Raw genomic sequence first — 15,882 nt, forward strand, 5'->3', positions numbered from 1 at the left:
CTGGCGCGGTGAAGGCACAGTGCTATCCACTTGTGCTACCATGCTGCCCATAAAGTAGGCTTACATTGCAATGAAGTTACTGTGAAAAGGCCCTAGTCGTCACATTCCAGCTCCTGTTCGGGTACACAGGGAAAATTCAGAATGCCCAAATTACCCAACAGCACGTCTTTCGGGACTAGTGGGAGGAAACCGGAGCACCCAGAGAAAACCCCGCAGACACGGGGAGAACGTGCAGACTCCATACAGACAGTGGCCAGGCCGGGAATCGAACCTGGGACTCTGGCGCTGCACTCAACTAAACGAGAAACCAAAATGGATTGTCACAAATAGAATAAAGTGATGGTCAATAGATAGATAAAGAATATCTGACTATTGGTGAATGGGGAGTTGGAGCGGAGATAACTGGCATCACACATAAACTATCTCATCATATAGTACCATGGTGGAAAGGGCCTGTCCATGTTGTAGGGGCCTGTCTAGTTGTAGCTGCCCCAGTTCATCCTCTACTTCTTTCTCAGCCTCAGATTCTTGCTTGGTATGTGGTGGCAAGGGCTTTTCCCTCATAATGGCCAGATTGTGTATTATTCAGAACACTACCACATATCCCGATACCTGCTCAGCCGATACTGCAGGGCTCCTCCAAAGTGGTACAGGCAGTGAAGCGTTGCAAGAAGATGCTGCAATGTGCTCCACAGTAACTTCTTTGGCAGCATGACTCTTATTGCAGCTGGGTAAGCACATGTGGTTGCATTCCAACTCGAGTAATTAGCCATGTCATTACTAGATAACTCTTGTCAAACAGTAACTGGCTTTGACTTGCTGAGGTGGATTAAGTACAGATAGCACAGAGGACTGCTGCAGAATGAAGGTGCTGCAGTATGAAGGAACTGTGACTAATGCTATGAGACTGGGCTTCACCTGTGTGGTGCGTTGTCGGTGGTCTCACATAAGCTACACACTGAGGGAGTGGAATCCCTTTCTATTGACGAATATGGCCGAGTTCACATAAAGAGCACACAAAGTGCATACAATCAATAGCATGTCCCTGCACATCATGGAGAAACCTGCAATTCAAGCAAAACCAAAGATTTACTCCTGCTTGTCTATGGCGAGGGGGAATTTGATGGAGGGGGGGGGGGATTCTCCGACCCCCGCCAAGATCATCGCCGGGGGGCGGCATGAATCCCGCCCCGCCGCTCCGATGGCAGCTGCCGAATTCTCCGGCACCGTTTCTTCGGCGGGGGTGAGAATCGCGTCGCGCCGGTCGGGGGCCGGTGGCAGTGGCCCCCCCCCGGCAATTCTCCGCCCCGCGGATGGGCCGAGCGGCTGCCCGTTTTCGGCCGGTCCCGCCGGCGTAAATCAAACCAGGTCTGTACCGGCGGGACCTGGCTCTGCGGGCAGCCTACAGAGTCCTCAGGGGCGCGGGGGTATCTGGCCCCAGGGGGGTGCCCCCACGGAGGCCTGGCCCGCGATCGGGGCCCACCGATCTGCGGACGGGCCTGTGCCGTGGGGGCACTCTTTCCCACTGCGCCGGCTGATGTCAACCTCCGCCATGGCCGGCGCGGAGAACACCCCTGCGCATGCGCTGGGATGATGCCAGCACACGCTGGCGCTCCCGCGCATGCGCCAACTCGTGCCGGCTGGCAGAAGCCTTTCGGCGGCAAGCCCTTCCGCGCTGGCTGGCGTGGTGCCAACCCTGCCAGCGCCAGCCTAGCCCCTGAAGGTGCGGAGGATTCCGCACCTTCCGGGCGGCCCGACGCCGGAGTGGTTCACAGCACTCCTCGGAGCCGGTACGGCCCACCCCGCCGGGTAGAGGAGAATCCCGCCCGATGTGTCTCTCATTGTATAGAGTGTCTCAAGCGATTTTCTTTATACTGCAGTGCAAATTGAGAGTTATTTTCGGGAGAAACCTGAAAGGAGCCAAGGACTAACAATTAATAGTCCCAATAACCTTGAGAGCCTCCGGTAATGCTTCCCTTGCCCTTCCATGAGGCTGTAGCAGTTAACAGATTCCAATCTTGACTTTCTTCAGATTACAAAAATGTCTCGCGCATCAGCTGCAGCTGAGGTAAAGGAACTGCTTCCTGAAGATTCTTCATGGAGATAGCTTCTCGTCATTCTCTCAAAAATGTTCAATTCCAAGAGGAAGCCCTACCATTCCACCCAAGTTTGGAAGCAGTATTTTCCAGCACAATATTTTAAATGATATATAAAGTACTACAAGGCCAGCTAGACCACTGTCTGCACAATGCTTGATCAAACTTTAGCCAAGGATAGAAAACCGTCAAAATGCAAATCTTATCATAGAATTTACAGTGCAGAAGGAGGCCATTTGGCCCATCGAGTCTGCACCGGCTCTTGGAAAGAGCACCCTACCCAAGGTGCACACCTCCACCCTATCCCCATAGCTCAGTAACCCCACCCAACACGAAGGGCAATTTTAGACACTTAAGGGCAATTTAGCATGGCCAATCCACCTAACCTGCACATCTTTGGACTGTGGGAGGAAACTGGAGCACCCGGAGGAAACCCACGCAGACACAAGGAGAATGCGCAGACTCCGCACAGACAGTGACCCAAGCTGGGAATTGAACCTGGGACCCTGGAGCTGTGAAGCAATTGTGCTATCCATAATGCTACCATGCTGCCCCTATCTCTTGTACTAGCAGCAAGAAATAACCCAGTAACCAACTTGTAAATACTTAATGTATAATGCTTGTGAGGGATCCTTCATGCCATTTAACATCATATTCTGCTATGTGAGGTTAAGACAGAGCATTAGTTGAAGTGTGGAGTTGCAAAATGGCAATGAAGGCTTCAAATCAGTCCACTCTTTGATGTCAGGATTTCTCTGCTGTGCATGCCACCCGCCAACAGTTGTTAAGTGTATGTATACAAAGCTCTTGCTGTCTCATGGTGCCTAGCTCCCAGGGTCGATCCCGGCTCTGGGTCACTGTCCGTGTGGAGTTTGCACATTCTCCCCGTGTTTGCGCGGGTTTCGCCCCCACAACCCAAAGATGAGCAGGGTAGGTGAATTGGCCACGCTAAATTGCCCCCAATTGGAAAAAATGAATTGGGTACTTTAAATTAATTTTTAAAAATGTATACAAAGCTCTTAACCAAGATACTGTCCTACACGTGCATCTTGGACCCCATTTCAGAGTCTTGGTTTATTGTGCAGTGCCAAAAGCAGGCAATGCATATCCTAATTTAACCCCCCAAACGGTTTTATTTTGTCCATTGCCCCAAAACCTGAAAGGCTGAATATCATACTTTCTTTGGCATTTAATTTAGCAAACTAATTGTTTCATGGATCAAATTTACACAATTAATGAGCTCAATTATCAGGCAACCATAATCTTTAGCCTGAGATACTAGGCTGTGGCATCATGTATGTGCAGGACGACAGCTGGACTGCACTATATTACAATTCTATAATATACGTCTAGAGTCATTGCGTTCAAGGAGCCTTCAGAATGCTGAGATTATGTTACAGTCTAACTGTTGCTTTATATTATGTTTTCAGGATTGGTATTTGTTAATTTGCTTATCATTTGATCAATGCTGCAAAGTCTGTCATAGTTGTCCATGACAAGTGATATAAGGTCATGGTGGAAGGGTTCAAGAATTCAAAGAACAAAGAACAATACAGCACAGGACCAGGCTCTTCGGCCCTCCAAGCCTGTGCCGATCACGTCCACTGGTCCTCCTTTGTCTAACTTCCTTGTTTTAAAAAAATATATTTTTATTAAGGTATTTGCAAAATTTTTATAACAATAACAAAACCAACAACAATGACATGGTCAAATAAACATTTCCCCACCCGATCCAATCTTCACACACCTCAACCATCTAACACCTATCCGCATCCCCCCTTCAGAATGCTGCTTCTGCCAACATTTTAATTTTCCCCGAGAAAGTCGACGAACGGCTGCCACCTCCGAGAGAACCCCAACATTGACCCTCTTAAGGCAAACTTTATTTTCTCAAGACTGAGAAACCCAGCCATGTCACTAACCCAGGTTTCTACATTCGAGGGCTTTGAGTCCCTCCACATTAAAAGGATCCGTCTCCGGGCTACTAGGGAGGCAAAGGCCCCTTTCACTCCCTGAACTCCCAGATCTTCTGACACTCCAAAGATCGCCATTTCTGGACTCGGCACCACCCGCGTTCCTAGCACCGTGGACAGTGCCTTCGCAAATCCCTGCTAAAACCCTCTTAAGCTTCGGGCATGCCCAGAACATGTGGACATGGTTTGCTGGGGTTCCCGCGCACCTCACACATCTATCTTCTACCCAAAGAAACTTGCTCATCATCACCACCTTAAATTGTATTAGGCTAAGCCTGCCACATGAAGAGGAGGAATTGACCCCGATTAGGGCGTCCGCCCATAGACCCGCCTCTAACTCTCCACCTAGCTCGTCCTCCCACTTGCCTTTAAGCTCCTCAACCGGGGTTTCCTCCGCCTCCAACAGCTCCTGGTAGATATCCGACACCTCCCCCTCCCCCACCCAGGTACCGCAAACTACTCTATCCTGTATCCCCTGTGGCGGCAGCAGCGGAAAGGCCGGCACCTGCTTTCTCAAGAAGTCTCGCACTTGCAAATATCTAAAACCATCCCTTAGCGGCAGTTTAAATTTATCCTCCAGCGCCTTCAAGCTGGGAAAGCTCCCATCTATAAACAGATCCCCCATCCTTCTAATTCCTGCCCTCTGCCAGCTCTGGAACCCGCCATCCAGCCTGTCCGGTACAAACCTGTGGTTGTTACAAATCAGGGTCCAGACCGACGCACACTCCACCTTCTTATACCTCCTCCATTGCCCCCAGATCCTCAGTGCCGCCACTACTACCAGACTTGTGGAGTATCGGGCCGGCGAGAACGGCAGAGGTGCCGTTACCAATGCTCCCAGACTGGTGCCTTTACATGCCGACCCCTCCCCCATTACCCACTTCCTAATCATGGCTATGTTAGCCGCCCAGTAATAGTTGCAGAAGTTCGGCAGCGCCAACCCACCCTCCCCCCAACTACGCTCCAACCACATTTTTTTCACCCGCGGGGTTTTATTCGCCCATACAAAGCCCGCTTGAAAAAAGCCTTAGGGATGAAGATGGGGAGGCACTGAAAGACAAACAGAAATCTGGGGAGGACCGTCATTTTCACGGTCTGTACCTCCCTGCCAGTGACAACGGGAGCATGTCCCATCTCTTAAAGTCCCCTTCCATTTGCTCTACCAACCGGGATAGATTAAGCTTATGCAGTGCCTCCCATTTCCGAGCCACCTGGATTCCCAGATAGCGAAAGCTCTTCCCTACCATTCTAAGCGGCAGCTCCCCTCCTGCCCTCTAGCCTGAATCACGAACATCTCGCTCTTCCCCATATTCAATTTATACCCTGAAAAACTGCCAAATTCCCCCAAGATCCGCATAACCTCCCCCATCCCCTCAATCGTCCGCGTAGAGAGAGACCCGGTGCTCCACCTCTCCCCCCCGCCCCCCCCCCCCCCCCCCCCCCCCGAACCAGCCCCTGCCAGTTCCTCAAAGCTCTTAGCGCCATGGCCAGTGGCTCTATAGCTAGAGCAAACAATAATGGGGAGAGGGGGCACCCTTGCCTCGTCCCTCGATGTAATTTAAAATACCCCGACCTCAGCCGGTTCGTACGCACGCTCGCTACAGGCGCCTGGTAGAGCAATCGCACACAACCAATAAAGCCCTCACCAAACCCAAATCTTCCCAGCGCCTCCCACAGGTAGTCCCACTCCACCCGATCAAAAGCCTTCTCCGCATCCATCGCTACCACCACCTCTGCCTCTCCTCTTTCTGAGGGCATCATAATAACATTTAAAAGCCTCCGAACGTTGGCCTTGAGTTGTCTAACTTCCTTGTTACTTCCTCAAAGAACTCTAACAGATTTGTAAGACATGACCTCCACTTTTCAAAGCCGTGCTGACTCAGTCCTATTTTACCATGCACTTCCAAGTACTCCACAATCTCATCTTTTTTTAAAAAAATATGTTTTATTGAAATATTTTTCCCAAACAACAATTTTTCCCCTCTTACAAAGCAAACGCAACAATAACAATACAGAAATTTTTAACAATACACAAGTAGCAAAACCCCTTTATCTTTGACCTAAACTAAACTAACCCCCCCCCCCCCGGGTTGCTGCTGCTGGTCATCTGTCTTCCCTCTAACGTTCCCCTAGGTAGTCGAGAAATGGCTGCCACCGCCTGGTGAACCCTTGAGCCGATCCTCTCAGGGCAAACTTTATCTGCTCCAGTTTAATGAACCCCCGCCATATCATTTACCCAGGCCTCCAGTCCGGGGGGGTTTCGCCTCCTTCCACATGAGTAGGATCCTGCGCCAGGCTACTAGGGACGCAAAGGCCACAACGTCGGCCTCTTTCGCCTCCTGCACTCCCGGCTCTTCCGCAACTCCAAATAGAGCTAACCCCCAGCCTGGTTTGACCCGGGCCTTCACCACCCGCGAAATCACTCCCGTCACTCCCTTCCAATACCCTTCCAGTGCCGGGCATGCCCAAAACATATGTGCGTGGTTTGCCGGGCTCCCGCTACACCTCCCACATTTGTCCTTCACTCCAAAGAACCTGCTCAATCTTGCTCCCGTTATGTGTGCTCTATGTAGCACCTTAAATTGAATCAGGCTAAGCCTGGCGCATGAGGAAGAGGAATTTACCCTGCTTAGGGCATCAGCCCACATACCCTCCTCTATCTCCTCCCCTAGTTCTTCTTCCCACTTTCCTTTTAGTTCGCCCACCGACTCCTCCCCCTCTTCCCTCATCTCTCGGTAAATCTCTGACACCTTGCCCTCTCCGACCCACACCCCTGAAAGCACCCTGTCCTGTATCCCCTGTGTCGGGAGCAACGGAAATTCCCTCACCTGTTGTCTAGTAAACGCCCTCACCTGCATATATCTCAAGAAATTTCCCCGGGGCAACTTACTCTAAAATCTTACCAATGACCGAAGTCAGGCTAACGGGCCTATAATTTTCCGTCTTCTGCCTCCCTTTCTTCTTAAACAGCGGTGTTACATTAACCATTTTCCAATCCTCTGGGACCCTTCCTGCCTCCAGTGATTCCTGAAAGATCACCACCAATGACTCCACAATCTCCTCAGCTATCTCTTTAAGAACCCTGGGGTGTAGTCCATCAAGTCCAGGTTATTTATCTACCTTCAAATCTTTCAGTTTCCCCAGAACCTTGTCCTTGGTGATGGCCACTGCACTCATCTCTGCCCCCGATTCTCCTGGAGCTCTGGCATCCTCTGGTGTCTTCCACCGTGAAGACTGATGTAAAGTAACTATTCAATTCCTCTGCCATTTCTTTGTTTCCTATTATTACTTCTCCAGCCCCATTTTCCAGTGGTCCAATGTCTATTTTTGCCTCTCTTAACTTTTATATATTGAAAAAAAAGTGAAGCCATTGTGTTTAGATTTGAACTGTTTAGAATTGCATTTTAAAACATCATATTGTGAAACTACTTAAGCAAACATGAAGGAGTAAAGTTTGAAGAACAATTAGGGAACGCCACTTGGTTCCATCTAACTTGCCTCACAAAATTTATGACCAATTGAAAAGCTTCATTTAATTTAGTGCTATATGTAAGCCTACAGGGTCTCACGTAACCCCGTAGGATGTCGTGTCAATGAAGAATATATGGTCAGTTTATCTTATTTCGAATTGCTGAATGAATTTTCATAACAAAAGGAGGACCAATAATCTGGGATTTACTTGCCCAGAGTACAGTTTCTACCTCTCAAGTACAATTTACCAGCCAAGGGCAATTAGGAAAGGGTGATAAATGCTGGCCTTGTCAGCGAGGTTCACATCCTGTGAAAAACAAATACAACACTGCACCTTTACTTAAAACACAAGCTTTCTTTCTTTAAAGTATTGAATTTAAAAAGTGTAAATCAATATTTTGTTAAAGGAAATTTATCAAGATTTTTAATTGTCACCATGGTAATGCAAAATGTGTACCTTAAAAACTCTGAAGATGTAAATCCATGCAAAGCTTGGAAAATGCCACATAATTTGAATCAATATCATTTGAAAAAATATAGTTATCTACTTACACAAGAAAGTTCCCTGATGCAGACAAAGATCGGTCCTCTCGCCTACTTCCCTCAAAAGGATTCCCAAACGAACGCTTTCGAAGCATTGTTTTAACAAGAATCTGACAAGAAAGCATCAATTTTGCAATATTTTCATAAAAGATGCATTCAAGGACAAATGAATGAAAACATGTCTATAAAATTCAGCCCCTCTTGTTACAAAAGAGTCCATCTACTTTAACAATGAGTTTTGACAATGGCTTTGACAAAGGATCATCTGGACTCAAAACGTTAGCACTTTTTTCGCCATACAGATGCTGCCAGACCTGCTGAGATTTTCCTGCATTTTCTCTTTGGTTACTTTAACAATGGTGTGTGCAGTCGTGTTGACCAATAGTAACAATCATACGTGGATAAAGTTACCACGGAAAACTGTTTCAATTGAATGTTATGTGGAGAATTAGAGACCCATCTGTCATTTAATAAAAATTTCATCATACATTTGGGGAATTTATTAAGTCCTATTGAACCATTTACTGAATGTATGCAAGATAGAAAGAGGCATGTTACAGAAATGATGTGATTTTTAATTTATTTTCACTGAAAAGTGCTATTACTTGTGAACAAAGTGGACAGGAGTAATAGTTTTCTACTGTGCATGTAATATTGGCTGCTATTGACATGAATTAACTAGTGTCCCTAGGGATTTTGCGAGTGCTTCTGAGGTTTGTATTTGGCCGTGTTTGGAATTGGGACTGATTTAGAAATAGATTAGATACTGAGCAAAGCCTTATGAGTGGCAATGAATATGACAGCTACTTTCTGACACTTTCCAAACTCTGCTCGAGCGGGATACACTGGTGAACAGTTCCTTCAGGCTCCAGTACTTGCTCAGCTGCACCATTGGCACCAGAAAACAAGAGAATATGAGAAATGTATGGTTGGCCCTCAACAAGTACATACAAATGTATACTACATGGACTGCAGCGGCTCAGGAAGACAGCTCACCACCACCTTCTGAAGGGCAAATAGGGATGGGCAATAAATGCTGGCCTAGTCAGCGAAACCTACATCCCTGAATGAATTTTTAAAAATTACTTGTGCATTTGTGGTTTATTTTCATTGGCCCATATAAAATGAATATTGTCTCTTACAACTGTTGCCAGGCTTGGAATATGTTTGACCGAATTCTCAACCTCCTCTTCAGTAACCTCAACAAGTATACAATTTTCATCCTCTGTAGGAAGTGCTTCAGCACCATGACGCGTCACCCACGGATGTGTCTGCAAGTTAAAAGAAAGAACCATGAAGAATTTCTTGCAGCATAATTTAAAATATTTACAATACTGCATTTTAAAAACCAAGAAACATAGGTAGTAAATGGCTACTTTGATATTTGTGCAAATATATTGCACTATAACCTCTCCAGTCCGGAATGACCAAGTCAATTCAGAATTTTTTAATTTTCTGGATTATAAATGATGTTTGAATGCCTAACCACAAATGTGTGAACTGAGAAACACTGCAGATATAAATATTTACCTGAAGCATAAAATGATAAAACATTTTAAAACTGTAAGGAGTTAAATGATCTGCACTGAGCCCATACCTTCGAAACTTGAAATGAAATTGAAAATCGCTTATTGTCACAAGTAGGCTTCAAATGAAGTTACTGTGAAAAGCCCCTAGTCGCCACATTCCAGCGCCTGTTCGGGGAGGCTGTTACGGGAATCAAACCGTGCTGCTGGCCTGCCTTGGTCTGCTTTCAAAGCCAGCGATTTAGCCCTGTGCTAAACAGCCCCTTATTGCAGCTCCCTAGCACATACATAGGTTGCTCATGTTTGGACAAAGATTTTCTGGATCTTTGGTGTTTTTGTGCCATAGTTTCTCGACTGGAGAGGTTACAGTGTATATGGAAATAAGAACAGTTTAGCTCTTTGCAACTGTATAATAATCTTTAATTTTGGAAATTTCCTGTGAAACAATGGAATAATTTTAACACCCAAAGGCAAGCTGGCTGAAAAGTTCAAATTAAAAAATTTAAATCCCGACTCTAATTCACCACAAACCCGAACACTACCACTTTTAATGGAATTGGAATGGCGGGTAACAGAATCGGTGTGTCTCCATTTTTACAAGCTCCTTACTTTTACCCAATACTGTTTGGGTTTCCTGGACCTTGGGAAACCCAACCAGTAAAAAGAGGCCTCAATGGGGAACTCCCCGACAAGGCCGCACTTAGTTCTGCTCACCGGAATTCCTCAGTGCAGGAGGAGAAAGGGCGCCATTTTTAAATGGCATCCCGATCTCCCGACCCCCTCCAACGCAACCCCCAAACCTCCAATCACCTATAAGGGGGTCCTCGGGGGTGCCCTCTCTGCACCAGGTCCCCGTCACGGGAAAAATGCTAGCTTGGCACTGCATTGGCCCAGCCAGCACCACTGGGGCACCTTGGCAGTGCCAGGCCGGCACCAAAGTGGCACCACCAGGGTGCCAGGTTGGCATTGTCAGGGTGCACAGGTGGCCCCAGCAGTACCAAGGTGCCACCCTGCCTAGAGGGAGCCAACGAACGCCTGGGGGACCCCATGTGTGCCGTTCCTTCTGGTCCCCGTTTGCATGGATCAGCATTGAACGGCATTCACCCGAGATCTCCGTGGTGATCGGGTTAGATTGCAACATCTCGGATAGATCATGGGAGAGTATATTAGAGGGAGACTAGCTGTCTCCATCTAATATTTGCTAAAAAGGAAACTGGAGCCCCCGGAGGAAACCCACGCACACACAGGGAGAACGTGCAGACTCCACACAACAGTGACCCAAGCCAGGAATCGAACCTGGAACTCTGGGGCTGTGAAGCAACTGCCCTATGTTCCATGTGTTTACATCATAAAGCATAAAAACATATCCTCAGTTGCAATTACAAAATAATAATCCTGCTTTTTTCCTTCACCTGATGGACTTGCATATTCCTCCACAACATAGCACTCTTCCCACCTCCAACCCTGACAACTCCCAACAGCGCCTTCACTGTGTTTACCCTCTCTTTCGATATCTCACATGTGCTAGGTTATAGTTTTATTGACTATTTGAATAGGATGTTTTGGTGCACTGAATAAGGACCAAACATCTTACAGTTCAGAGGCACAAGGAAGCCAACAGATTTAATGGCTTTTTCACCTTACATTTTTTATATTACAATTGTTATGTGTGTGTATAAGTTACAAAAATATCAACAATGGTGGAATGATTGTAGATGTAACACTCCTTTGTCTTACCTTGATCTGTGAAACTGTAATTCTGGTTTCCGGGTTTTTATCCAACATTTTAAAAATGAGATCCTTCAGCTCTTCAGAGAGGTCTGGCCTAGCTCGCAAAATTAATAACAGACATTTGAATATATTCAGCTAAAAGGTGTCAATGCTTGCCACATTAAATTATCCCAACTCCTCATCCCATCAAGAGTCTGTAAAGCAGAATCATTGAATGAGATGAAAAAGTCTGATCGAGAGAGAAATAATAAAATTCACACACAAATTTAAGTTGAGAAAAACACTTTGAAGCAGGCCAAAATTTTAAAAAGTAGGTATAAATATACAAACTACTCACTGCTCAGGAAATTCCACTGGCTGGTTCTTAATTTTCTTATGCAGACTTAATATCTGGTCATCCATGAAGGGACACTAGCACAAAAATAAAGCTTGATCAGTTTTATATCCTTCACCAAGATTTTACAAGCTGCAAATGTAGACATATCAGATAATTAGGTACAATAGATAAACAAAAAAGTATTTCCGACAACTCCAAATAGTGAAGACATAAATAACAACTAAATATGACTCTGCATTTTAATGATTAAAGGCAATACTAAAACAAAAAGTAATGGCATTGTGCAACAGGAACAAAATTACTGCATTAAATGATGCAGCATCATTTAGCATTTGTTATACTTACATGCCCCAAAACGAAACAGTACAACGTAACACCCATCGCCCAAACATCCAAAGCCTAATCAAATAAATCATAATCAGGTCTCAAAATGAAACAAATTATCAGTATGTTACAGGCCTGAACCTAAAATTTGAGACTCCATTTTCCAATCATGAATAAATGGTCTAAGAACAGCTTGAAAAAGCATTCCATGTGAAAAGCAAACAATACTTATTCAACATTCAAGGGCTCAGTGCAGGGCCTAAAATTGGGCAGAGAGGAAATTTTCACAGAAGCAAACTGATCCCAACTTAGAACTTGATTCAGTCCTTTTTTTTGGTCTTTGCAGAGAATCCTGTTAAGTTTGGTAGGGCAGTGGATGTTGTCTATATGGACTTCAGTAAGGCCTTTGACAAGGTCCCTCATGGTAGACTAGTACAAAAGGTGAAGTCACACGGGATCAGGGGTGAGCTGGCAAGATGGATACAGAACTGGCTAGGCCATAGAAGGCAGAGAGTAGCAATGGAAGGATGCTTTTCTCATTGGAGGGCTGTGACCAGTGGTGTTCCACAGGATCAGTGCTGGGACCTTTGCTCTTTGTAGTATATATAAATGATTTGGAGGAAAATGTAACTGGTCTGATTAGTAAGTTTGCAGACGACACAAAGGTTGGTGGAATTGCGGATAGCGATGAGGACTGTCGGAGGATACAGCAGGATTTAGATTGTCTGGAGACTTGGGCGGAGAGATGGCAGATGGAGTTTAATCCAGACAAATGTGAGGTAATGCATTTTGGAAGGTCTAATGCAGGTAGGGAATATACAGTGAATGGTAGAACCCTCAAGAGTATTGAAAGTCAAAGAGATCTAGGAGTACAGGTCCACAGGTCATTGAAAGGGGCAACACAGGTGGAGAAGGTAGTCAAGAAGGCATACGGCATGCTTGCCTTCATTGGCCGGGGCATTGAGTATAAGAATTGGCAAGTCATGTTGCAGCTGTATAGAACCTTAGTGAGGCCACACTTGGAGTATAGTGTTCAATTCTGGTCGCCACACTACCAGAAGGATGTGGAGGCTTTAGAGAGGGTGCAGAAGAGATTTACCAGAATGTTGCCTGGTATGGAGGGCATTAGCTATGAGGAGCGGTTGAATAAACTCGATTTGTTCTCACTGGAACGAAGGAGGTTGAGGGGAGACCTGATAGAGGTATACAAAATTATGAGGGGCATAGACAGAGTGGATAGTCAGAGGCTTTTTCCCAGGGTAGAGGGGTCAATTACTAGGGGGCATAGGTTTACGGTGAGAGGGGCAAGGTTAGAGTAGATGTACGAGGCAAGTTTTTTTACGCAGAGGGTAGTGGGTGCCTGGAACTCGCTACCGGAGGAGGTGGTGGAAGCAGGGACGATAGTGACATTTAAGGGGCATCTTGACAAATACATGAATAGGATGGGAATAGAGGGATACGGACCCAGGAAGTGTAGAAGATTGTAGTTTAGTCGGGCAGCATGGTCGGCACGGGCTTGGAGGGCCGAAGGGCCTGTTCCTGTGCTGTACATTTCTTTGTTCTTTGCTGATTTGTCTTTGTGGTCATTAGTCTATCTCAAAAAGTTAAGACCTGTACCAAATACTACATTTTCAATTTCGGCGAAACAATAATTGGCATTTTTTTTTTTTTTGACCCACTATGGGAACTTGCGGTTTTAATTTTAATTTAAAATATTCTTCAACCTAAAATAACTATCACCAAGTGAAGGGCTTTTGCGCTGAAATAGATTGGGCACAAATTGCAACTAGGGCTTAAAAAGGGACAGACAAAATAGGCTGAACTTCAGGACTCCTCAAACTTAGTTCTAACATCAAACGCAACAGAAAAATAGTAGTTTGGAACAGACAATTGTAGTAATTAAGAATCTCAGATAACAGTACATTGTGGGTTAATTAATAGTTCTGTTGCAGATAAAATGAACATTTTGTTTTACCTTGCCATGAAAATTCTTCCTGGTTTCTGAAATGGTCTCTGGAGCCATGAATGCAGGTGTACCCACACTACTGGTCAGAAGAGCGTCAGTTCCCTCAAACTGATTGCTAACTCCAAAGTCAGCTATTTTGATATGTCCATCTTCTCCAACCAAGAGATTGGAAGGTTTAATGTCACGATGAATGATCTTTTGGTAGTGCACTGCATACAGAACATTCCTAGTTAAAATCTATTTTGAACTTTTCAATGTGGCAGACATCTAGCAGCATCAGAACGCAGGACAGAAGGGATAGTAATGTTAACACTCCATTTCAAATATCAAGCATCAATCTGCTTTATTACAAATAAAATCAACTTGCACTAATTTATATCATCAAACTAATTAAACATCTCAAAATGCTCTGCAAAAGCAAATAACTGGACAACTTCACTTACAAGTGTTAGATTTAAAAAAATCAATAGTATAGGTACCATCACCATAGGCAAGCAGTAAAATTAAGTTATAGTAGGGTAGAATATAGAACATAGTGCAGAAGGAGGCCATTCGGCCCATCGAGTCTGCACCGACCCACTTAAGCCCTCACTTCCACCCTATCCCCGTAACCCAATAACCCCTCCTAACCTTTTTGGACACCAAGGGCAATTTAGCATGGCCAATCCACCTAACCTGCACGTCTTTGGACTGTGGGAGAAAAAGCGGAGCACCCGGAGGAAACCCACGCAGATCATATTATTTTGTGTCATTATATGAAATCACTGTATCAAGCCACTATTATTTAAGCGTGTTACAGAGCGATCGAATGGGGATTTCTGATTGTAATTCGCCACATGATGAGTTTCCAATCTCAGACAGGTTGTATTTGAAATGTCACACACTATTCCGGGGGGGGGGGGATAGTTGACATGAATCACACTTGTGCATCTTTCAAAATGTAGTTACAGAATAATATATGCCATCCACCTGCTTATTTGCCAGGGATTGTGTATAGTGTGGCAAAGGGGAAAGAAAATAGAAAGCTAATATTATGTCAACACCATTTCAGCCAAAAGAACTCTGTTATTTTCCTATTCACTGCCACACAAAGGAACACATCCTACACTTACAGAATTCAATTCCCATGATCAAGTCTTGAAAGTAAAATCGTGCTTGCTCTTCTGTCAAGGGTTTATCAGTTGGAACCTCCATCACAGGGCTGAAATCAGATAGAAGGAATTGAAAACCAATTGGTGCACTTCAAGTCCCTTGGCATTCTAATTTTCCACAACAATACATAGGGCGGGATTCTCCCCTACCCGGCAGGGCGGGGGTCCCGGTGGGATGGAGTGGCGTGAACCACTCCGGCGTTGGGCTGCCCCAAAGGTGTGGAGGGACCAAGCCCTCACCTTTAGGTGCTCAGCCCACGCCAGAGTGGTTGCCGTCCCGCCGGCTGGCGTGGAAGGCCTTTGGCGCCACGCCAGCCGGGGCCGAAGGGACTCCGCTGGCCGGCGGAAGTCTGCGCATGAGCGGGAGCGTCAGCTGACGTCATCCCCGTATATGCGCAGGGGGGTCACCTCCGCGTCGGCCATCGCGGAGACTATGGCCGATGCGGAGGGGAAAGAGTCCCCCCACGGCACAGGCCCGCCCGTGGATCGCTGGGGGGGGGGGGGGGGGGGCACCGACCGGCGCGATTCCCGCCGAATCTCCGGTGCCAGAGAATTTGGCGGCCAGCGGGGGCGGGATTCAAGCCGCCCCCCGGCGATTCTCCGACCCGGCGGGGGTGTTGGAGAATCCCGCCCATAATCTTCAAGTTTTACAAGAAATGGAGACATGACACATTTTTGATTTGTGCAATGCCACTAGGAGGGGCTAAACATTAGTCACTGATTCATATGGCGAAAAGGAGGGGAAGGAAATCAGAAATAACCCA

At 46.1% G+C, this 15,882-nt stretch overlaps 1 protein-coding gene across 4 annotated transcripts in view; it reads right to left on the bottom strand.

Annotated features, from left to right (window-relative positions):
• The window catches only part of LOC140407971 (calcium/calmodulin-dependent protein kinase kinase 2-like), a 217,390-nt gene that overhangs the window by 32,277 nt on the left and 169,231 nt on the right, over positions 1-15,882 (bottom strand). For all 4 annotated transcript variants that reach the window (XM_072495131.1, XM_072495132.1, XM_072495130.1 and 1 more), the window contains 7 exons: positions 15,080-15,168; positions 13,977-14,176; positions 12,023-12,076; positions 11,678-11,751; positions 11,347-11,434; positions 9,226-9,354; positions 8,093-8,193 (listed from right to left, as the gene is read on the bottom strand). In XM_072495131.1, coding sequence (XP_072351232.1) covers positions 8,093-8,193; positions 9,226-9,354; positions 11,347-11,434; positions 11,678-11,751; positions 12,023-12,076; positions 13,977-14,176; positions 15,080-15,168 — 735 coding nt within the window. The remainder of the gene's footprint in view (positions 1-8,092; positions 8,194-9,225; positions 9,355-11,346; positions 11,435-11,677; positions 11,752-12,022; positions 12,077-13,976; positions 14,177-15,079; positions 15,169-15,882) is intronic.

Source organism: Scyliorhinus torazame, chromosome 1 (genome assembly GCF_047496885.1).
Source record: "Scyliorhinus torazame isolate Kashiwa2021f chromosome 1, sScyTor2.1, whole genome shotgun sequence".
Lineage (NCBI taxonomy): Eukaryota > Metazoa > Chordata > Chondrichthyes > Carcharhiniformes > Scyliorhinidae > Scyliorhinus > Scyliorhinus torazame.